Below are 25,392 nucleotides of genomic sequence, written 5' to 3' on the forward strand. Positions count from 1 at the left end.
ATGGGGCCATGCTCTTTAAAATTGTTATTGGGAGGGGGTCTTCATGTCTTCCTGCTAAGGGAATGTTGATACCCCTTGTATATCCATTAGATTAGTATCTTAAACTTTTTTCAACCAAGTTTATACTTCATGATTTATTCATGTTTTTAAGTAAACTAAACTACTTAAATCAAGACCTGAAATTGAAAAACAATATAAGAGGGAACTTCCCATCCTCTGGTTAAAATGTATTCTGTATTTCTAGACTTGGGAGTTGTGAGGCTTCTAGACCAGTATATGACAGGCAAGAACAGCTGTTGGTTTAAGAGAAGCACAAAAATATTGCTACACCTCTGCTTTAAAGGCTCAGCAGAGTTAAATTTAGATCACTTTCATATCTATACTGCTTTGAAATTTGATGTATTCTGTTGCTAATGCAAACACTGTTTTATTGATATAAAATAGAGAAGAACTTGAAATAGATTTAGAATTTTCTTTTGAATAATTTATATCACTCCTGATGAAAATAGTGAACGGGGTGTTTTTATTTATTCAGCAGTGTATTGAAAAACAGAAGTCTTGCTGTATTTGAACCCATGACTTGATCATTGAGCATTGAATCTAGTTCAGAGGTAGCCTTGTCATGCTCACTCTTCTACTAATCTCCAAGCATCCATGTCTGTTTTCATTATTCTAGTATGCTTTCAAATTTTTAAAAAAGGGGATACTCATTTATGTCAGTGCAAATCCATTTCCTCTGTCAAGTGCTGCAGAATCGGAGAGGGTTGCAACATGGGGAAAGGGTTAATCTTTTCGTTCATACAATTTTCCTTCCCCCTCCCCAGTTTCTTCTTACACAGCAAGTAAGCTCAGTAGGGGAAAAAACCTGTGAGCATATTGATGTTTCCATAGGTCGCTTCACCACATGGAGCGTGAAGGAAGAAAAGAGGATTGGCTGGAGTGAAATAGGTGTATTTTATGTCATTTTAAAAACACTACTTGGGCACTTCGGTTTTCCAGTGTCCTGTAGTATTAGTATGAACATCACATATCCCTCTCCTTTTTGAGAGACATATTACTACACAGTACTCCAAATTTCATTTTGATACATTTTAAAAAGCATGCTTGAAAGTCTTATTTTTAAAAAAATCCACATTTATTATTTTTGTGTTGATTTTGATGGAACAGATCTTCTATTGAAAATTAAATAAATGAAAAATGTTAATAATTAGAAATTTTCCATACAAATTTTATGCAAATCTGTATCCTTCAGGGTTTTATTTAGAATTCTATTGACATCCTTGTGAATTTCTGTTGGCATTACCAGTCAGGCTAATGTATAGAGAATATATCGTGTGTCCCCAAAAATAAGACCTGGTATATTTTCTTTGCCTCCAAAAGCGGCACCAGGTCTTACTTTCAGGGGATGTCTTACCCGCTTACCTTACGACCGGTGCAGTCAGGCCTCCCACACCCCCAATACCTGTTGCACTGCTGCTCTGGTCCTTCTCTGGCTGCTTGCAGCTGCACATCACATGGCGCATCGTGCCACTCATGCCACAAGACCGTGTGGCTCATGCCAGTTGCGCTGCTTCCGCCACTTGCAACATGAGGCCACAAGGCTCATCGCGCCGCTACTGCTGTTTGCGATAGGAGGTTGCGTAGCTGCTGCCACCACTTGCTAGCAGGTGCAGTTGGCAGGACAAGCCTCACGGCCTCCTGCTGTGAGTGGCAATACCGGCTCGATTACTATGAGGCCTCTTGCTGTAACTGGCAGCAGCGGCGCGATGCACCATGTGTCATGCAGCTGCAAGCAGCCGCAGAAGAACTTGGGCAACAGTGCGACAGGTGTCAGGGCTTGTGAGGCCTACCTACAGTGGTCCTAAGGTAAATGGGTATGGGGCACATGGGACAGCTCCACCCCCTACCCCACAGCTTGATTTTTACGCGTGCGCCTCGCCCCCAAAATCCCTAGTTTTGGGGTAGGGCTTATATTGGGTGTATGTGTAAAAATCAAACTAGGGCTTATTTTTGGGCAAACACAGTAGTATATGTATGCCAAGAGGTTTGTTAGTACTTAAACAGCATTCCTAAAATTCTGCAAAAAATTAACAGAGCCAGTTTTTCTAAAACTGTATTATGCTTTCCTCCTTCTCACTCAGTCATTCAGTTCAGGGGCATTTTTGCTAGCATAATTTTTTGCCACAATATAGACTTTAGCTTGCAGGTAGCTTTTGAAATTGGGCTGAGAGCTTCAGACTGTCCACTCCAGGTTCGATATGATTTAAGATATATTTCTTTATCAGCTACCTTGAGCATCAGATGGCCAGCTAGGCCCCAAAATTGAGTTTCCACTTTTCTGCCTCAAGCCCTAGATGTCAGGGTAGAGAGCATTGTTGTTTTTAATATTTCTGGTTTTGGTACAACTGTTTCCAGGTGTTCTAGAGAATAGATATATATTTTCATGATGTATTGGTCCTGAAAACATGTTCCAGGTTGTTCAAATATTACTTTCCTTTAAAAATAATGAGAGATAAAAGTCATTTTGAGTAGTCATTAATACTTAATCCGAGCATTTGGTTTTAAATGTTTTTCATTTCCTAAGTACTGTGTATTTTTTCTAGGTAGTAGGCCTCTTTGAATTGTTAATCAGCAGCTGTCTAAAGAGGTTTTTTTTTCCCCTGGGCAGTGCTGCTAGTGATGTCACTTCCCCCTTGGCAAACGGAGGATAGCTCTGTTGTTTCTGAAATTGGTTTCTGGGAGGGGAAAGAGAGAGAGTGAGAGCGTGTCATGTCCTGGGACCCTGTTTACTTAACATTCCCAGCTAAGGAAAACCCTACTTTAAAAAAGATTGTGCATGCAGTCTTTCTGTATCGGATGAAGAAATGAGTATGCGGTTTTTGAAATTTCTTTGTTTACACTCTTACCTTGGATTATGAGCTTGCAAAATGCCTTTCCTTTTGGGCCTGCGACAGGTAACTTGTTTTTGGATTCTTGTTTTTTACTGGTTAGGCGTGGAGAATAAGAAGTTTTGCTGGTTTTTAAAGCTACCGGGCTTCCTTGTCAAGTGAGTTGCCGATTCAAAATTCACTTTGATCATATTTCCACTGGGTGTGTTAGAGAGGAAAAAGATATTTATGTCACAACACTGAAAAATCCTGAAGATTGAAAAACTTTTTTTAAGAATCAGAGTCAGCATAAAAATGTGTTCTCCCTTTCAAATATTTCTAAATCTCTTCTAAATTTGAGTTGTTTGTAAGATTTTGTTTACAGTTTTCCTGTAAATAAAACAAAAATTACTTTCAGAGTTAAGGTATGCTTTTAAAATATTTGTGAAGTTTGTCTTTTTAAAATACCAAATTAATTGATTCCTAGCCGGCATCGAACACTGCCAGCTTACTCTTCTTGATGCAGAATTTTGTAGGGTAAATTTAGTAAATGACAGCTTAGGAATTATCCTGTCCTTTAATTAATATTGCTCATTTGTTGTAAAAACAGTAATGATTCTTGCATATTTCATTTAACCTGTATTTATTTTGTAAAAAAAATAAATCAAGTGATGTTTGATGTGGTGAACCTTAAATGTTTTGTTATCTAAAATATTTACTACCAGCAAATTATTTGATAAAAATTTATAGATGCCTAGTTTTTAAAACACAAATAATTAAAGTAAGAATTATCTATTCTTCTGCAAGGATTACCTGAAGCATGGCATTCACATTGTTTTTAAATTATTTATACTATTTTCAGTAAAAATAAGATTATGGAAATTTTAATATGGTAATGACAGACCATTTTGTATTACATATTAAGTCTTGTATCAGCAAATTAGATCCCTAGAAAATATATGGGAGATAAACTTGGTGACCTCTGAATACTTTCATATCAGATGCACCTCCTAAAAGGAAATGTGGATACCTTCTGCTTATGTGTTCTGTTCAGTTCTATTACTGGTAAAAAAGATTCAATATCTGAAACAAGTTTACTTGCCTATTTTTGGTGTTTCTGCATTTAATTTTATTGTGTGGCTTAATATTTGCACCAGCTTTTTGTTCACTAAATCTTGCAGCTTTTTACCTGAAATCTAGCTAAATTTGCTGTATTACCCAGCAGCTTTGTACATATTTTCCCCTCCTTGTTCTTTGTGCTCTATTCGTCCACCTTTTTTTCTAACTATGTAGTTATATTTCTTATTCTGTTCTTTTTATTGTTTATTTTATTGCCCTATTGCCTTACTTCTGTTCATACTCATTTCATTTCTTCATTTTGATTGTTGTAAGCCACTTAGAGTAGCCCCATGGCAAGATAGGCAGCAAATAAATTTAACAAATAACAAATATTTGAACACAACAGTTGTTTTAGAAGCCAAACATTAGGTTTAAACTCTGGGATAAGGCTGCCAGAGGTTAACTTGGCCAATCCGTAAAATAATAATTCTTGTTCCAAATTTCAGGATTCATTTTCACCATTACCTATCTTACACCAGTGCTGCCCAAACTTTTTCTTTCATTACACAAAAACACCTAGCAGAAAATGTTATGGAATTTTGAGGACCATTTCTAAGTCCCTTCCTTCTTCAACACCGTGGTAATTTCGAATGATTGTTGAATGAATACCTGCCCAGTTCGTTTCAAAGTTCTAGTTTGAAGTTAAGACTGAAATGTTCATATCAAATTTCCATTGCAGTGATTAAGTCTAGCTTTTATTCTTGTGTGATAGAATTTTATGCCTTTTCCCCCTTCTACTCATTTTCTTCTATACTGATGTTTTAAAGATAAAATGAATATTATGGTTCAGAGTAACACAAAACATGTAATCCTTTCTTTAGAAGAGAAGTAAAGGTAAAGGTTCCCCCGCACGTGCGTGCTAGTCGTTTCCAACACTAGGGGCCGGTGCTCATTTCCGCTTCAAAGCCGAAGAGCCAGCGCTTGTCCAAGGACGTCTCCGTGGTCATGTGGCCGGCATGACTAGACGCCAAAGGCGCACGGAACGCTGTTACCTTCCCACCTTAGTGGTCTCTATTTTTCTACTTGCATTTTTACATGGTTTCGAACTGCTAGGTTAGCAGAAGCTGGGACGAGTAACAGGCGGCACTCGGGCGTCCTAACCCACTGAGCCACCACGTCCCTTAGAAGAGAATTAGACATCCCCAAATGCCTAAGTGTTATTGGAAATAACTAAGTTTCAACAAAGCAGATAGAGCTGCAGTCAAAAGGACTAACAAGAAAGTGACCAGATATAATGCATTTTTTTTACAATTTTTTTCTCAAGATATCTTCAGATTTATTTAGCAATGTAATACTAATTTAATTTCTTAACCCGAAAAAGCTATTGATATATAGTGTAAAGCAAGTGATGCTAGGGGTTTTTGTTCTTTTTTTTTACAATTTCAGTCAGTTCTTGTGCTTTATGGCAAAATTGAGATCAGCCATTAGGTTGTTAAAAATATGTAAACTTGCTAAATTAATGTTTTACTGAAATATGTGATATGTTCTCTTTATCTGAAATTGGAAAATAGAGTAGGCCAATAGGACCAGTTATATTTTAGTAGTGTTTCATTAGCTAATATTTAATATGTAACACTAAAGCTTTTATTTCTCATATAAACGACATCATACACAAATTCTTTTATTAAACGGAGGCAGGCAATTTTCTCAGTTTTTAAAAGGTTCTCTGCTGCCAGTATCCCAGAGGTCATATGTCATTTGGCATCTTAAACCAGCCAAGCGCCAGTTAACTAGTGATTAAAATTTGAGAAAGGAAAGTAAAAATATTTCCAGCTAAAAATGGGCCATTTGCTATAGAACCTGAATACTGCTTTTCTGGGAAGCTCTGGAGGTTACAGAAAAGGGCCTCCAGGGTGCACGTATTACCGATTTCTGAACCAAGGTTCAACAGAAACCTGATCCTGCTTTTTTTAAAAGGAAAGTACAATGGAATGTGAAAATGTTTTGACCTATTATTTAAATGTACTTTTAAAACTAACATTAGCTTTTCAAACAACATAACATGGCATAAGTTCAAACTATTGTACAAGGATTTCTACAGAAAATATCTCACTTATCAATCAACATAAACCATAGTATATGAAATCTGTAATTAGTTTGAGAACAGCTTCTTCTTGAGCACTGTAGAGCTAAATTTCTGATTTATATTAATTTTGCTTTGGTTTTTGTTTACATTTCTGTAAAATTATGGTTTGACTATTTCTCTGCAAGAGTTTGGGGAGAAACCTTAGCAGGTATATCCATAATATTGATTGTCCAAAAATGCTGGCCACTGTTTTGCTGTTTTCTATGAGAAAAACAAACAGCTGAAGGGTTTTGGGGAAGTGGAAGGTGTACCTCATTGGACTCTTACCGTCTGAAAATTTTCCACATTCTTTTAAAAGTAGGCGCCAAGCATTATTCCTCTGCATAATTCTTAATTTTAGTGATGAAAAGGCCAGCTGGTACAAGACAGCATCTCTTCCTGCTTATGTGTGTGTGGGGGGGGGGTTGGCATATAACAAGAAAACACGTGCATTTACCAGGCATCTGCCTGGCATCCCTTAGCTTTGCAAGTGGGGAAATGGAAATTGCTTCACAATTTTGTGAGTAATCCTTGTCCAGATTCAACTTAAATACTCATTATATTTGTTACTAGTGGTTTCCACATTCAGTGTGATTAAAAATGGCAAGTGGATTAAATCAGATAAATTAAGTAAATAATTAGAGTCCCAAATGTACTTTTTAGCTAGCCAGTGTAAGCAACGTTTTAGAGGAATTAAGTTGTGTTTTTTAAGCCTATAGCCCATCTTTTTAGGAAGCAGAAGAAATTGATGTTAATGATTCATGTAATAAAATCACATTTGAAATACAGTATGATAAATCATATTTGGAATATCTAGTTTGAATGTGCCATCCTGATAATGATTAACATGAAATTAGAGTGCAGATGGTGTTTGGATGCTTCAGCATATCTTCAATAAAAATTGTTTAAAATCATCGTATTGTTGGACATGTAATTTAGACCTGGGTACATTAACTTGTATGCTTTGGTCATGTCTTATTCTTGCTTGATCACTGTACATGTGCTCTTCCTGACTACACGTAGTCCTCAATTTATGACCACAATTGAGCCCCAAATTTATGTTGTTAAGTGAGACATTTAAGTGAGTTTTGCCCCATTTTATGACCTTTTTTGCCCCAAGTGTTAAGTGAATCACTGCAGTTGTTAGCAACAAGTTGTTAAGTGAATCTGGCTTCCCCATTGATTTGGCTTGTCAGAAGGTCACAAAAGGTGATCACATAACCCAGGATACTGCAACCATCATAAATATCAGTTTTGGTCATATGATCGTTGGGATGCTGCAGTGGTCATAAGTGTGAAAAAAATGGTCATAAGCCACTTTTTCAGTGCTGTTGTAACTTCAAACGGTCACTAAATAAATTGTAAGTCGAGGACTACCTGTATATTCTTTTGGGGACATAGGATTAACTAAAATAATTATTTTGTAATGCTCAAAAGTGAAAGGTACACCTGACTTGCAACAATAAATTGTTGATGTTTGTCAACGTTTGTGCTCACCATTTTTGACAAAGATGGTTTTCAAACAATATGATCATTTTAGAGTAGTTCATTTTATAAAACAGTTCCATGCCTTTATTTTCCTTTGTTACTTGCTATAGATTTTGAGGTTAAGCCTTTAATGTTGTATGTGTTCATACTTTTCTTTTGTTAATATAGCATAACAAAATAAAAAATAGCCAGGATTATATATATGAGTACATTTTAAAATCATAATCATTTCAAATAGCCATATAATAATGAATTAAGGATTTAGAAAATTTAGAATAAATTAGATTTTCAAAGAGAGGCACAATCAGCTTCAGCCAGCTATTTTTGATTAATAATTAAGGTTAACCAAAGCATGTGGATTTCCAGTTATGTTCAAAGTCACTTCTCCATCCTCTAGCATTTCATTATTTTCTCTGAGCATCTGAAAGTACAGTATTGGAGGTACAATTTGATAAATAAATAAATAAATAACCTTTCCCCCGCCTTACCTTTTCTCTCCTCCTTCTGCCTAAAAGTGTTGCTATTCTGAACAAAATAGAACCTTAAAAAGAACATTTCTATTTTGCTTTTAATCCTTGCATTTTATTATTTTAAATTGTGAGGACTTTTTCTAAATTAGTATTCTGATACTGTTCAAGCCAATTTAAAATAGGGGAGAAGCACTTTTCACCAGTTTGCCTTTTGGTAAATAGCTATTTCATCACTTTCTTTATGTCAACTCTGCTATTTATTTTCTCAGAACATTACAGTCATACCTTGCCACTCTGCTTCAAAAGTCATTGAATTCGGTATATGATGCATTTTGCCCTATCTTGCCCTAGCACTCATCTTTCTCCCAGTAGTCAACACACAAGGAAGATCTTGCTGACATTGGCTCCCTCATGACTCACTATTTCTTCTGGCTGAAGTAGCAGGTCAAGTGGTAAGTCAGGTGGTTTTCTTGGTACTCGACAGTTTTAATATTCATCAAATCTTCCAGAATGAATTTTGACGAGTATGGAGGTACCACTGTATAACAAATTCCCCAAATTCTAAAAATGGTTATTGGCCAAAAGAGTTATCTTCCTTTACTATATCATATAGCATTTAGCACTAGCATTTTAGGCTTATATACTATCCATAGCACTTTATAGCACTCCTTGGGCAGTCCCCAATGATCTAGATCCTCATTTTGCCATCCTTGGAAAGATGGAAGGTAGAGAGCCCCATCAGGATCAAACTCCAGGCTGTGGGCAGAGTTAACCTGCAGTGTTGTTGTTATTAGTTGCGAAGTCGTGTCGGACCCATCACAACCCCATGGACAATGTTCCTCCAGGCCTTCCTGTCCTCTACCATCTTCTCGAGTCCATTTAAGCTCACACCTACTGCTTCAGTGACTCCATCCAGCCACCTCATTCTCTGTCGAGAATGCAATACTGCATCCTAAACACTGCACCACCAGGGCTCATCTATCATAATGTCAGAACTTAAGTAAAATCATAAGAAATAAAAGTTATTCTATATCAGTCTTGATTATTTGTTCATCTAGCCCAGCATTATTTGTTCTAATTGGCGATGGCTCTTTAGAATTTCAAGCCAGTGATGTAGCATGTTTCCTACTTTATCTTTTAACTGGAAACATAATAAAGGTAAAGGTTCCCCCGCACATGCGTGCTAGTCGTTTCCAACTCTAGGGGCCGGTGCTCTTCTCCGTTTCAAAGCCGAAGAGCCAGCGCTTGTCCGAGGATGTCTCCGTGGTCATGTGTGGCCAGCATTAGACACCAAAGGCGCACGAAACGCTGTTACCTTCCCACCATAGTGGTCCCTATTTTTCTACTTGCATTTTTACGTGCTTTCGAACTGCTAGGTTGGCAGAAGCTGGGACGAGTAACAGGCGCTCACTCTGTTACGCGGCACTAGATAAGCACAAAATCTTCTCCAAATGAAGTAACTCTACCACAGAGTTACAATCCTTTTTTCAGAGTTCTCTAACATATTGTTTTAAATTTTCAAGTAGCATATTGAACACATTGAACATTTATAATGGAAAAAACAGCACAAAGGAACCCTTAAAATGTTTAAATATGTATGTTTCAAATATGTTGCTATTTATGCTGGTTCCATGAGGGAGCATCCTAAGTGGAGAAAACAACCTTCAGATTTAAAATAAGTTTTTGTTAAAATTATAACTTTTTAAATGAGAATTGTTAAATTTATATCTAGTAAATTTAATAAAGTAAATTGCAAACAAAAATATATACCGGTACTTCCTATATTTTCTGTCTAAAATACTATGATAGGTTGTGCCTCATGCTGTGTTTTGTTATACAAGAGGTATGTAATAGCCCTTGAAGTTTGGGGGAGCTCTATTTTGGAGAACGTTGAGCTCTGTAACATGTTACTACAATTTAAAAGCTCTGCATCTCTATCTTCTCACCATTAGGACCACATTGTTTCAACTAGTTTTGAAAATTGCTTTGTCATTATACTGTTGGCAGATATTCAAGGTTGGTCTGGACAGTACACAATGTGATTGCCTTGTTCACTGCCCAAGACAGCCATCTTCCTGAATCATTTAAAGTGAATGTATTTGCAGTTGGAGTTTCATGTACCACATTCTTAGCTGCACTAACTTATTATAAATTATTACAAGAGGGTTACTATAGTGAATGAACTAGCCATCATTCCAGAAGCTTTCACACAGAGGCAAGGCAGAAGGCCATTTTACAATTATGTCAGATGGCTAATATCTACATAGTATATACCAGTGATAGTGAACTTATGACACATGAGACAAAAGTGATATGCCAATGTTCACCAACACCTAACAACCGTTATTGTAAGCACACCCATTCTGTTGTGATATTTGAAGGCTGTGGAGGATGCATGAGAAAGAGGTGTGCTCTCGCACAGTCTCCAGACCCTCTGAAAATCATGTGAGAGAGCATGCTCCTGCATGGCCTGCTACACCTCCAAAAATCGTACAAGAACAGAGCATGCTTTCGCATGATTTCTGCAGAGTGTGTGGAAGAGCGTTCTCCAAAGCCACTTCAAGAACAACCCACAGCAGCCTGGGTAGTAGGCCAAAGGGGCCTGTCAACAGAAAAAGAACATTCCCTGGAGGTAAATGGAGAGCAGCAGATCCTGGCAATGCCGGGCTGCAGGGGCATTTTCACCATTCACCAAGGCTTCTGCATCTTGGAAAATGGTGCAAGGCAGTCTTTTTCAGGGACAGCAGTGGAGCTAGAGTTGATGTCAAGACCTGGGCCTCACCTTCATACCCTGTCTTGGTGCTGCCGCCAAATATTGTTCAGATGTTATAGTAAAGATTGTTACTCTTTTTTGTGTGTGTCTGTTGGGGTGACACCAGCAAAGTCAAGTGTTTGAATGCTGAGCTGAAAAAGTTAAACATCACTGTACATACTGTACCATATTAAGGAATCAACAACTTTTTTTCATCAGTAGAACTTCCCTGGTAGCATGTACGCCAGGGAAGAAAACATCCCACTAACCCTCCCCTTTAACAAAATAAAAAGGTAAAGGTTCCCCCGCACATGCGTGCTAGTCGTTTCCAACTCTAGGGGCCGGTGCTCATCTCCGTTTCAAAGCCGAAGAGCCAGCGCTTGTCCGAGGACGTCTCCGTGGTCATGTGGCCAGCATGACTAGACGCCAAAGGCACACGGAACGCTGTTACCTTCCCACCGTAGTGGTCCCTATTTTTCTACTTGCATTTTTACATGCGTTCGAACTGCTAGGTTGGCAGAAGCTGGGACGAGTAACAGGCGCTCACTCTGTTACGCGGTACTCGGGATTCGACCCGCCAAACTGCCGACCTTCTGATCGACAAGCTCAGCGTCCTAACCCAGAAGGGAGGGATCAAGAAAGTTTTGCCAAGACAAAACTGAAAAGGTCTCCCTAGCCTAGCCCTACCTAAGCCTTATCTTGGGATAGGATAGGAGAATTCTCTGGAAGTCAGATTGAGATAAGCTTTTGGCAACCAGGTTATCCCACTTAGCACAGTGTTGTGATTTGTGAAAGAGAAATAATGTCAGTGTGTATTCACACACAGTGAAGGTTTATGTGAACTTTTGAGCTTGTTACACATTCCAGGGAGAATATTCCATGTAATATTCCTCCTCCCCTTTTAAGAACTGTCTTGCTTTTTGTGATGAGTGCTAACGAGGCTGGTTCCATGCAGTAATAACTGCTTCTTTGAAGGAGGGTGTCTTCCCTGCCGCCTTGAAGGAGGCGGTGGTGAGACCCCTCCTCAAGAAGCCTGCTTTGGACCCGGCTGTTTTAAACAACTATCGTCCAGTCTCCAACCTTCGCTTTCTGGCGAAGGTTGTTGAGAGTGTGGTGGCGCATCAGCTCCCTCTGTTCCTGGAGGAAACTGATTATCTGGACCCGTACCAATCGGGTTTCAGGTCCGGACACAGCACGGAGACGGCATTGGTCGCGCTGGTGAATGATCTCTGGAGGGCTAGGGACAGGGGTTGCTCCTCTGTCCTGGTCCTATTAGATCTCTCAGCGGCTTTCGATACCATCGACCATGGTATCCTGCTGCGGCGTCTCAGGGGGTTGGGAGTGGGAGGCACCGTGCTACGGTGGTTCTCCTCCTACCTCCAGGGCCGCTCGCAGTCGGTGTTGACAGGAGGGCAGAGATCCGCCCCGAGGTCTCTCATTTGTGGAGTCCCTCAGGGGTCGGTTCTCTCGCCTCTCCTGTTCAACATCTATATGAAGCCGCTGGGCGAGATCATTCGTGGTTTTGGGGTGGGGTATCACCAGTACGCTGATGATACCCAACTTTTTCTTTCCACCCCGAACCAACCCAGTGATGCCCTCTCCGTGATGTCCCGGTGCCTGGAGGCGGTTCAGGTCTGGATGGGGAGAAACAGGCTTCGTCTCAATCCCGCCAAGACTGAGTGGCTGTGCATATCGGCGTCTCGGGTTAACCAAGTTATTCCACCTCTAATGATGGGGGGTGAGGTGTTACCCCCCGTTGATAGGGCTCGCAACTTGGGCGTCCTCCTGGATTCAGGGCTCAATTTTGAAGATCACATAGGAGCCGTGACCAGGGGGGCTTTTGCACAGGTTCGCCTGGTGCGCCAGTTGCGTCCCTATCTGGACCGAGACGCCCTACGCACAGTCACTCATGCGCTTGTGACCTCCCGTTTGGACTACTGTAACGCTCTCTACATGGGGCTGCCCTTGAAGACCACTCGGAGGCTTCAACTGGTGCAGAATGCGGCTGCGCGAGTTGTAATGGGGGTTTCCCGATACTCCCATGTAACACCTCTACTCCGCGAGCTGCATTGGCTTCCGGTTGCCCTCCGGGTGAAATTCAAGGTGCTGGTTATTACCTATAAAGCCCTAAATGGCCTGGGTCCGGGTTATTTGAGGGAACACCTGCTGCCGGCATCAAACGCCCTTCGCCCAGTGCGCTCTCACAGGGAGGGTCTGCTCAGGGTTCCGCCGGTGAGAGATTGCCGGCGGGTGACACCCAGGGATAGGGCCTTCTCAGTGGGAGCGCCTGCCCTCTGGAACCAGCTGCCGGTGGAGCTGAGAACTGCCCCCGACCTCCGATCATTCCGCCGGGGCCTGAAGACCTGGCTCTTTGAGCTCTCGGGCCCAGGCTGAGGAGAAATTTTTTAATTGGGGTTTTAATTGTGTACAGGGTTAATTTAATATTTTTTAATATGGTTTTAACTTTTGTATATTGGATTTTTTAATTCCCTGTAAACCGCCCTGAGTCCTCAGGGAAAGGGCGGTATACAAATGCAACTAAATAAATAAATACAACTAAATAAACTTCTTTTGGGGTAACATGAGTTGGTGGAACTCTTTAATGCTAAGATTCCTGATTGGATTTAAATGTATAATGAGTCTCTTTAGGAATAACAGAATTGTTCTATTTACATGATCTAAAATCAGTTTGATGATTTGAAAAAAAGCAGTGGAATAAATTTAGTTTGACATGTTTGTTTATATAAAATTTCAAGGGATTTACCAAAAAAAATCTCAAAAGATTTTTGGGCTTGTTCCAGGTGAGACTTTTACTCTGAATTTTGAAGAGGTCCAGCTTAATGTCATTTTTTTTAATCCTCCCATGTTTTTCTAGTCTTTATTTATTTCTTTTCGACAGGAAAAAGCCTCCTTTCTTTTGACTGATAACTGTGATGCTTTCCAAATCAGTGTTGTATTAAAATCTTTCCTAATTATGATAATGCTAATTTATTTAGTCTTTCATATTCAATATTCTGAAAAATAGCCACAAATGCTATTTTTCTATTATCAGTTAAATTAAAGCATGCTAGTTGGTATCTTACATTGGTTAATCAACAAGCTAAGAAATTCTTAGTTCAAATCATATTTATATATCATCTTAGTAGCCTTCCTCTGATGCCTTCCAGATGGGTTAAATTTCAACTCTTTCAGTTTCCAGGAAACATTTTGTATAAACTCTATTACTTGCCTCATCGCTTACTCTTCACTTCACTTCCTCTCTTTGCTTTCTCCTCATTATTATTCTTTATTGTAAAGATTGAACCTTTTTGCTTATGATCTAAGGCACTATGTGCTTTAATGATGCTATAAATATAACACCAAACCACTACCTTGCCTTTATTATTTATCTATCTTAGTGCCTTTTGGTACTATAGCTGTGTATTGCTAAGTGTTGTTGTTAGCTGCGAAGTCATGTCCGACTCATCGCGACCCTATGGACAACATTCCTCCAGGCCTTCCTGTCTTCTACCATCTTCTGGAGTCCATTTAAGCTCACGCCTACTGGTTCAGTGACTCCATCCAGCCACCTCATTCTCTGTCGTCCCCTTCTTCTATTGCCCTCGATCTTTCCCAGCATTAGGCTCTTCTCCAGTGAGTCCTATTGCTAAGTAGATAGGAACTATTTCATAATAGGATTCTATGGCAGTAAATATTTGAGCTAAATTAAGGCTATCAAGTTAAAAAAAACTATTATGTTTGGATGTTTTTGTGCTCCCCAATGCATTAATTTAAAACATATTTTACCTTGAAAAGACATCTGAATATTGTATTATAAAGCTTACAGCCTGGTCTGATCCAACTTTAGGCTGCACCTTTCCTATGTGGATGCTGCATGCTCTGGGAGGAAATTCTTATACTTTTCCCAGCTTGTTAAAAAAAGATTAAACACACTGATAAACCTTGCTAAAAGTAGCTTGAAACAGATTTAGAAATGAAAGAATTGGAGAAATATCCCTAGTCACCACTGATCATGTTGACAAGGAATTCTAATTGTTGCCCTGCCAACATACCTAGATATCTCAACTAAATAAAGTGTAGTATGAAAACATGAAGGAGTAAAATCAGTAGCAAATGAACTATATATAGACTTTTTCTAGACAAAACTACAAGTAATCCTCGACTTACAATCACAGTTCAGCCCAAAGTTTCTGTTGCTGAGTGAGACATTTCTTAAGTGAGTCTTGCAGCATTTTACCATCTTTCTTGCCATAGTTAAGTTGAACCATTGTAGTTGTCAAATTAGTAACATGGTTGTTAAGTGAATCTGGCTTCTTCATTGACTACTTGTCAGAAGGTCGCAAAAGGGCATCACACGACCCCAGGACACTGCAACTGGCATAAATATGAATGAGTTGCCAAGTGGCTGAATTTTGATCATGTGACCATGGGGATGGTCTAAGTGAAAAGCCGTCCTAAGTCACTTTTTCAGTGCCATTGTACAGCCGTTGTAACTTTGAACAGTCACTAAATGAACTGTTGTAAGTCGAGGACTACCTGTACAGAGGAAAAATGATTTTTTTTCTTGCAGAAATTGCCAATGTTTTATTAAAGGAACATTCAAAATTTTTGTTCACTTTCTGTACTTTAGAGAATATAATTCTGGTAGTTCATTTCTGCCCATTTCTGCTGCACATACAGATCCACAAAGTAGAGAGGGGGGAGAACGAGCAATGGGACCAGATAGATATTTATAGAAAATATTTAATTTTAATGCAACTAAAAACATAGCATTTTTTTATTTGATGATATTAAGGAAACTTAAGTTAATAAAGGTTTTCATTTCATTTCCAAGGGTTATTTAACTTTGTGTGCTTTTCATATAGCTACAAGCTACCCATAACCTATAGAAGAAGTCCATAATCTGTATCCAGAATATTGACAGGTATTTAAAACTTGGGCTAAACCTTAGTTTGTGGGATTAAGACTCACATGAGCCTCCCCACTTGTCAAATTGCTGTGTTAGTAACATATTTCTTTCTTGTGTTGTAGGACAAAGAAACCTGCATAGGAATCAACAATCAGAGTTACAGTTGTGAAACAGGCCATTGCTGTGGACAGTCTCAATGCTGCAATTACTATTATGAACTCTGGTGTAAGTTTTTTAAAATTCATTTTATAATGCAAATCATAACTACTCTTGGGTTTAGAATCTGATTTTATCCCCCCCCCAAATAAATGTTTTTATAGATTGAAACTCAAGCCTGGCAAAACTGACTATAGGTAGTCCTCGACTTATAACAGTTCATTTAGTGACCATTCAGCGTTACAACAGCACTGAAAAAAGTGACTTAGGACTGTTTTTCATAGTTATAACCTTTGCAGCATCCCCATGATCATGTGATCAAAATTCAGATGCAGCTGGCAACTGGTTCATATTTATGACCATTGCAATGTCCCAAGGTCATGTGATCCCCTTGTGTGACCTTCTGAAAAACAAAATCAGTGGGGAAGCCAAATTCATTTAACAACTGGGCTAACTTATCAACTGCAGTGATTCTGTTAACACAAGACAAAGGTCGTAAAATGGGGCAAAACTCACTTAACAAATGTCTCACTTAACAACAGAAACCTTGGGCTCAATTGTGGTTATAAGTCGAGGACCACCTGTATATATGGCAAAATGTCTAGTTCAGGGGTGTCAAACTGCCGTCCCGCAGGCCGGACGCGTCACAACAAAACCGTGCCTACCCCATTGCCGGCAATGGGGAAAAAGCTCCTATACGTCGCGCAATGTCACGTGACGTCGCGAGTTTGACACCCCTGGTCTAGTTGGTATGCTTCAATGTAAGATGGGAACTTCTTAGATCACACTGTTTGATAGGCTTTGCAGAATATATATAGAAGAATGGTTCCTGTTAGTGTTGTCACTTTTTTGGGTGGGCTTCAGTTTCATCCTGTGAGATTAGGAGTAAGTACTTCTGTTTGAAAGTGATTCTACTTTTGCTAGGCGCTTCCAGCAGATTATGACTGTATTCCTTATTAGGAAATTACTCTGTTAGTTGCTAAAGTTTTTATTCTATTTTCTATGTTGTTTAATTTTGGAAGAGGTCATCCAAGATTTTTGAGTTCATTGATATCATCCAAATATCTATATCTGTCATTTATTGGACACTGATAAGGCAGCAGAGACTTTGAAGTTTATCATGAAAGTTTATTTAACACTTTTAACAAATTTTACAAGAAGAAATATGCAAAAATGGGGAAAATAGAAAGCATAACAATAGCTAATATAACAATAACAAAACAACAAAAAGGAGAATGCCATGTGTTCATAACACAAATCCATCACATATTAAACAATATTTCAAATTTTCTTAATCTAGATTAAAAGAAATGATTATTGTTACAAAACATCATAAATCTATGTGGAAAGAGAACATATTGTGTCTTTATTATTATATGAAATTGCTTTTCAAAAACATAAAATTACATATCTTTTGAACCCAGTACTTAATACTACTTTGCCAATTTCTCACAGTAATTCTCTTAGAAACACCCAGTGCCTAACATAACCATAACTTCTCAAGCATCCTGTCAGTCCGTTGGTCCTTGATTTTTTTTACATGTCCAACAAAGACTGTATGTCCATTCTTTAATACCGTATACATCTTTTGAGGTTTCCATTAGTCCTTTTCATTTAAGCTTTTATTATCTCTAGATTATAGTTTTATTTGTTCTAAAGATAAAGATGGTGGTATTAATAGTTTTTAAGCAAATACTTGAGAACTGTGAGCAGTTCTCAACCCATTATTCTTGCTACCTTTCTTTGTCTCTCCAGGTTGTTACCTAAGGCAGATTTAAGTATTCCCAGTTCAAATTCCCATTGCTCTCTTTTGCTTTACAGCAGCCCCGATGCCCTAGAGAGCAATTCACGAGTGCAGCTAGAGATGGATGCTTTTGTGTATGCTATGGTTCTTATAAACTAAAGTGGACAGGGTTTAAATGCAGCCATTTTAGGATCAGTTCTCCTAAAACCTGTTTAATTGCAACAATTTATATGTTCCAGTGGGGATTCTGTACAGTTTTCTCCAAGGGTAATGATTACTGTCTTAGGAACTAACCTGAATCCTACGCAGTTCAATAGGTGAATTATATACATTTCAGATTTATTATTGCTACTTTTAATGTTTATTTGTAGAGATACTAATTGATTCATACCACAGTTAGCAAACTGAGATAACACTATCAAATACTTTCATATTATTATTTCTGTAATCTGTAAAGCCTGTAACCATGGAACATTTTCAGCAATTTAGTCTAGGTAGCAAAGGAGCATCTTCTGTGCCCATAAAATACTTTATGATTACACATAATGATTATGATTAATATAAAAAGGGTATGCTTTTTATAAGAAGGGTTGACAAGAAAGCATGGAAGATTCCCACTTAAGACCATTCTAGCAGCAGCTGATTCCCCCACAGATTCAACACACAAACACATCCTGCCTGGATCAGGTGCTTGCAGAATCCTATTGAGAAGCCACCAGGGCGTTGGACTTGACCACCCATGCAGATTTTTTGGAAACAAAAGTGTGGAATCTCTCTCCACAGCCAGCATTGCAATCACATACAACCCACACAACACGTCTCCAGTTTGACACACTGGCTGAGTGAGAGGTGAATTTTCTGCTTTAGCCAGTGCAACTGCTCCACTTGCTTGGCAATCCTCATGCAGACATACCATAAAATGGAGAGCAGAGGGGAGATCCCACCATTTTTTACATTGTCAGCTTAATCACAATACAGCAAAGCTTATAAAGTAAGAGGAGGTGAAAATTTCAACTGTAATTCAGAAAAATTATAAAGCCAGCTGACATTACCAGAGAGAAACGTGTCCTATTAGCCATCCTCAACTTGAGTTTAGGAGAATATGTAAATGTGTCTTCTGACTGTATTTTTTCCCATCAATTTGCCTTACTTTTCAAAAAAAGAAATAGGTTGCTGTTCTATGATACCTTAATGAATTAAGGGTGCTTTTTCTCTTCATATTTTATTAAGAAATGCTGAATATAAGCATTTCATGGTTTTGCTTAGAAATGCATATTTTTAGATGAAGGTGTTCAATTAGAAGATATTCTTTTGAAAAAAACTAAAGCACTGGAAACCAAAATTAGTTTCCACAATTTTTATTGAAAGATTTCTTATGATTCTTTGCTTTTTTTTCAGCCAGTACTATTTTCCATATTTTAGCTACTACTGATCCAAAGGAAGATATTACTTACATTTTTAGTGATTTGCAATGGGAGAGCTTGCAGTTAACACAAGACAATTGAATTAATTGTTGTGCTACAGTTGCCATGAAAAAAAAATTATAGTTGAGTTAATTAACACAGAATACTGAGTTATTTTCCCATGCCTCAAAACCTTTGTCCTAAATGAGTAACTAAATGAGCATTGCCACCAGAAATAGTAGCATGTTCCGATTTGATTACAGTTCTTATTTTTCTTAAGATTACATAATTTATCCTAAATTATATTTTTTGAAAATGTAAAGTACTTTCCTTTGTTCAGAATCTAGCTGTACTGAGGTCTCAGGTTCAGGCATTATATAAGAAGGGAAAAACAAACCTATGCACGCACACACATATTTATATTTATATCCTGCCTTTATAATTTTTTTAAGTAATTCAAGGCTGTAAACATACCTAATACTCCTTTCTCAATCCTGTGAGGTGAGTTGGGCTGAGAGAGAATGCCTGGCCCAAAGTCACCCAACTAGCTTTCTTTTTCAACGTTTGGTATAATACTTCTATGATATTCTCCATTCCCTTCCTCCCTTCTCTCTACTAAACATTGGGATTTTTTTAATGGTATTTTCATCTTGTAATTCTACAAACGGAAAGCAAAATTGCTGGTAATTTTGGCTGTTTATCATGAGCATTTTACTACCTTAAGGATACTTTGTTATTTCTTAACAAAAGAATGTTTTTTATAATAACCGTATATTTAATGTCTTGGTTATTTCATCTTTCTCTCCCATTCATACTTAATTGTTTTTCATCTTAACTGGTATGAAGTCAGCCTTAAAATATTCTCTCTTTTCTGTCAGAAGCAATAGTTCTCACTTGACTTCCTTGATAACAACTGGTGGCTTGCCACAGGTCACTTTCATTCAAATCTTCATTTTTAAGTCTTTGTGATGACTTTTATTTACTGCTGACTGGAATAAATATGTAAAATTACCCGGTAACTCTGCATGTTGCTTCTATTTATGTCTCCTGACAATTGGTCTATTGACAGATCCAGACTCTCTGCAAACATATGCAGTAATTATAGATAAAGTTTTTTTTCTGAAGAAGAACTGCTCTGAATAAAATTTACTTTCCCTTCCTCCTTTTTCTTTCTTCACAGGGTTCTGGCTAGTATGGACAATCATCATCATTTTGAGTTGCTGTTGTGTTTGCCACCACCGACGCGCCAAACACAGACTTCAGGCACAACAAAGGCAACATGAAATTAACTTGATTGCCTATCGCGAAGCTCATAACTACTCCACCCTGCCATTTTATTTCCGTATGTACTGCATGCAAGGAGTAGCTATCTTCAAAGACCAAGACCAAAATATTGCTATATTGAGAGGGGACATGAATACAACAGGGCTTTTCCCCCCACCCCAGAAAAAAAGTGACAGGAATAGTACAGAAAGGTTGGTTGATGAGCACAGAGTACAGGTTTATACTATCCTGAGAGGCTGTGCCCTATTCTTTTTAGCTAACCTTTATTGCTATGGGCAAAATTTAAGTTGTATAGGTGACTGAAACACAAAGATAAAACCATGAGCTAAATTTGTATCAAGCATGGTAGCGGTATATCCCTTTTTGAGTTATTTTCCTGATTCTGCTGCAAAAAGGAACGAGAGGTTAGTCTGAACAAAAGCAGAACTAGTAATAAATGCTGAGCTGTTTTTATTTTTCATATTTTTACCTCTGTGACTGATACAACATCAGGGTCATGGAGCTATAATAAGGAGTTGTAACATATCACTAGAATACAAAAGGAGCTTGATGTCTAAGATCTCTTGTTATTAGTATTTGTAATAGTGACTGATGCCATTTTTCTGTCTGTGTTCTACTAAAAATATATTTAGTAAATCAAGAGCAGGCAGCTTGAGAATTCCCAATGTTCCTTAGTAAATTCCTATAAATCCTAGATAATATCACAGATTATAAGAACTGTAATCCAAAATATCTGCAGGACACCAGTGTTACATTTGATAAGGGATAAGAAAAGGAAATATGGAAAGAAAAAGTAAGTAAAGGGAAAGTACATACATGTCAAATTTATTTCTGAGAAATACTAGTTAAATGGATCTCTAGTTTTATAATGAATGGTAAGATATATATATATTTCCTTTTCTTCTCCAGAATGTTGTTTAGTCATGGGTCAGATAACTAATTTAGCAACACTTGTATCAAAGGCTACATAAATTGCTTACATGAATTTCTGGGTTTTGAATATTGCCTGCATATTATTGCATAAGCAATTGCTGCTTCCTAAATGAAGCAAGAAATTCAGATTTTGTAAAAAGTAAAATCATTAGAAAACTACTTAAATGGGTCTTAATGTGATTTAGATTTCATCTATACAGAAATATGGAAGTAACTTGTCCTCCCTGCCTCCCCATTTAGGATTTTTGCCAAATTATTTACTACCTCCCTATGAGGAAGTGGTGAATCGACCTCCAACCCCTCCCCCACCATATAGTGCCTTACATCAGCAATGCATTCCACCTGGCAATGGCAGTGCAGCACCAGATACAAGAAACCTACAGCCAGCTCAGGCAGGCACTCTGTCAGGAGCAGGAAGCAATAATGGAAATACGGATAGCACTGCCTCCCCAAGCATCGGGCATTCTGAATCCTCCAGTCCTCCAGTTGAGCAATCAGCTACCAAAGCAGCATGTGGTGAGCCAAGGCATTCCAACAGCAGAGTGGAATTAGAAGACGCAGCTGACCATGTATCTACTTCTGATAAGGAGTCAGAGTACAAGGAAGAGTTGCTTAAGGATTACAACTCAGAAAGCTTAGATCACAACAGCGCTTTTTCAGATGCTAAAGACAAGACACCAGGCAGGCACCGAAGGTTCACTGGCGATTCAGGCATTGAAATCTGTATCTGTAACCAGGACCACCATGATAATGATCTCAAGGAGTTAGATGGGTTCATTGATGATGGATCCATTGACTTCTGTGATAGTTGCAGTGGCCATCCACCCCATGGAGATGAGGAAGAAGGGCTTTTCAGTGCTTCAGATGAACAGCATGGAGAAGACAACCACCACCATCTCTCCAGACAACCTGTGTGTGTGCTCCTGAACACCATAAATGAGCAGGACTCTCCGAACTCTTATGCCAATACGTCTCCCAGCTAAAACAACATCAGAAGGGAAGATCTGCAAAATTATAAATATAACCAAAACCAAATTGGTTCATCGTTTTCTTCAGATGCAACTATGGGAGTAACGTAAAATCTGTTGAGGGGGCAGACACGTTTAGGCTTTTCTTCTTTTTGTGCTAAAATTGCCGCTTCTGTCCTCCGACTGGTTAGGGACTTGATTTAAGGTGATCGTTTATATAGAGAGAAAAGGGGGGAAAAAACTTCCTATTGCTGATTTTGGTGATGTTTATTTGGTTGGTTGTCACCTTAAAAGTTTTCAGGATCTGCTTTATTTTCTGATCAGAAACTTCAAACGTGTGAGAACAAGGATTACTAGTGTTTAACATCCCTCTCCTGCCCCCTCCCCCCACTTATTAGTGTATTTCCCCTACCCCTTTTTTTCAGGTGTCTTCCCAAAAGCTTGTGGCATTTGATAGCCCTGGCAATAGTACTATGGAGAATTTGAAATAAATTCCCAAAAGAGTGGGTTCTTACGGTTTTTTTTTCTTTTGGTCAATAGAATGCATCTCCGATGCATTTAGATTACAGCAGTCTGTAATACATGTTTTCTTCTTGAAGCTGGTAAAGGACCAGTTTCTTCCAAAAAAAGAAATGTTAGCCAAAAACACAGCATTTATGCAAGAGGGGCCTTCAGACATTGCCCTTTGTTTTATTTTTAAGGCAAATGTGTAGCTATAAGTTGAGACTCCTTGAAGAAGTTCTCCTTTTCCAGTACTTGGTCTTTACATAACTTGCAACTAGTATGCTGCAGTGCAAAAGGACGGGTTTTGCAATTTCAGACCAGCACACTAGTTAAAATGACAAAACCAAAATATACAAAAGATCAGGGCTGTCTTCAGGTGCCTTCAGATTTCAGCGATGCTTTTTGAACAAATGGGGAAATCAGTGCATTGCAAATGGGTAATTTGCAACGTTAATGTGGAAGACCTGTGCAGTATTTTCTTTCCTTAGTCTAAAAGTTAGTATGATTCTAACAAGTGACCACTTAAAAGAACTGAGTGTCTGTGTTTTGTTTTCTTGAAAGCGGCACGGGCTACTCGTACAATGTCTGTGAGTTTGTGTGTGTGTGTGTGCGCGCACGCGCGTGCATGTGTGTTTCCTACTGGTAAGATGAAATTTGCTGCTGTAAGACTGCAGGAAAAAAAAGACTGTTGCTTTGCTTTAACCAAACAATGGACTTTTTGTTAGTAACAACACCAAAGGGAAGGGAAAGAAACTCAAAACAACTGAAACTTAACATTCCTCGGAGTGTTCCTGTGGAAGAGACCAACCCTTGGTTTCTATATTAAGTGTGATGGACATCTCTTTTTATTTTCCCCTTTCCTTTTTCTTGAATTACGGTTGTCTGGGTCATTTATTGTTATAAAATAGACTTTCAGATTTGATTGTTTGAAACCAAAATCAGTTTGAAATATGGTGTAAACCCAAATATAATGCCTTTTTTTCTGATAATTCCTTGTGTTTCATTTTCTTTGGGGAAAATAGAGCAGAAATATCACAGTGAAAAATGTTTGTTTGCATTTGATCATGGAATTGTGAACATAATACAGAGTAATCTAGATACAACTTTATGCTTAATAGCTATACTGTCAGTAGCAGGTATCTGTTTATATACAGCTATAAAGTGAAAATAGCAATACCGTAGAAGCAAGAGCTGCACTTCTTCACTACATTATTCTTCCCATCTTGCTTACTACCAGGGAAAAACAGTGACAAATAAGTAGATATCAAATGTCTTACTTTTGGAAGAATATTTTCCATTTAAGAATTATGTAGAAATAGAAAAGAACCCTGATGTTATTTGTTTTAATATTTGTTCATCAGTGATCAAAATCCCACTCTAACTTTATGATTTGAATTGCATTACATGAAACTGCTTGGTGAGATTGAGTTTAATTTCAGAACTGGAAAAATCAGAACATGATTTCCAAAAATGAAACCTCAGAAATCATTTTGTAGGAACACTTCTAAATCAGACAAAAGTTTGATAATCCAACATCCTTTTTTTCATAGAACATGTTTTGGGTCTGTCTACAAACTGGTTTTGAAAGAACAGCTTTTCATACTTTCAAACTGAATAGTATTTACAACAATGGAAGTTCCATATAGCAGTCATGACCAATGGGCCTTAATAGACTTAATTTATGCACTGAATCTAACACAGCCTTCCTAAATTGATACCAAAATATCATGATTCTGGGAGTTGAAGTCCACAAGTCATAAAAGGGCCAAGTTTGAAGACCCCTGATCTAGCTGATCATTTTGGTACAGCAGTAAACACAATGAAATCCAACAATCTTCTTTTATAAAATCATGATAAACATTAGTGCTGGTAACATTTATAGGATGTTTTTTTAACCCTAGAAATGTAAAAGAACTCCAGGAACTGAAAAATTGCTTACATTTTAAATTTTTTTGCCATCTTCCTGAACATAAGAAATACACATTTATAACGTCTTGACAAAATGTCTTGGAGATACACCAAGAGGAGTATATGCATTCCTTATCACTTTAGTTATATTGTCATTCCTGTAGATTTCTATCCAAAATGTGGTAGTAATAGACAAACCCAAATCACATTTCACCTCCCAAATAGTATCCATAGCAACAAAATAATTATAACTAACTCATACTGAACATTTCCTGTCATGTTCTGTACATATGAGACAAAATGTTCCATTGTGTTAATTGCATATTAACACCAAACTAAACAACTTCCACAATTTAAAGAAAATGTCTGCTGTTGTTTTACAAAAACTGATTATTTAATCTCATTTTTCCAAATATAGTGTAATTTACCTACTTTCCTCTGAAAACTAAGTATTAGGTTAGAAGTTAAGAGATAAAATACCAATAACAGTCTGGTATTTTAGGAATAGCAAATACTATCTGGTTGAAAAAGTTTGAAGAGATCCAGTGAATGTTGGTCTACAACTTTTAATATCTATCAGTAACCAGAAGTTTCATACATTATACATTGTGCAACATGTCTAATTCAGTACTCTTGCCCATTGGTTGGAGAAAACTCATATTATTCTTTTTACTGTGCATATTTTTTATAAATTCTGTGTCCAATAATTATCGTTCTAAGTAGCTGAAGTAGTTGAAATATTTTCAAATGGATTTTTGCTTTTCTTACATTAGACTATCAGTATTTCAAATGTGATTGCACTGTAGCTTTATACAAAAATGC

The 25,392-nt window shown here is 37.9% G+C and overlaps 1 protein-coding gene across 2 annotated transcripts in view; it reads left to right on the forward strand.

Moving 5' to 3' along the window:
- Nucleotides 1-23,744, forward strand: part of WBP1L (WW domain binding protein 1 like) — a 41,578-nt gene extending 17,834 nt beyond the window's left edge. The window contains exons 1-4 of one of the 2 annotated variants that reach the window (XM_083364730.1): nucleotides 2,723-2,954; nucleotides 15,793-15,895; nucleotides 20,154-20,315; nucleotides 21,431-23,744. In XM_083364730.1, the coding sequence (XP_083220856.1) occupies nucleotides 2,928-2,954; nucleotides 15,793-15,895; nucleotides 20,154-20,315; nucleotides 21,431-22,173 (1,035 nt within the window). In that variant the 5' untranslated portion in view covers nucleotides 2,723-2,927 and the 3' untranslated portion in view covers nucleotides 22,174-23,744. Of the gene's footprint in view, nucleotides 1-2,722; nucleotides 2,955-15,792; nucleotides 15,896-20,153; nucleotides 20,316-21,430 lie in introns of those variants that run through there. The other variant, XM_083364729.1, reaches the window with a different exon arrangement.
- Nucleotides 23,745-25,392: the final 1,648 nt, after the last annotated feature.

The sequence above is a fragment of the Vipera ursinii genome, assembly GCF_947247035.1.
Source record: "Vipera ursinii genome assembly, chromosome: 5".
In the NCBI taxonomy this organism is placed as follows: Eukaryota; Metazoa; Chordata; class Lepidosauria; order Squamata; family Viperidae; genus Vipera; species Vipera ursinii.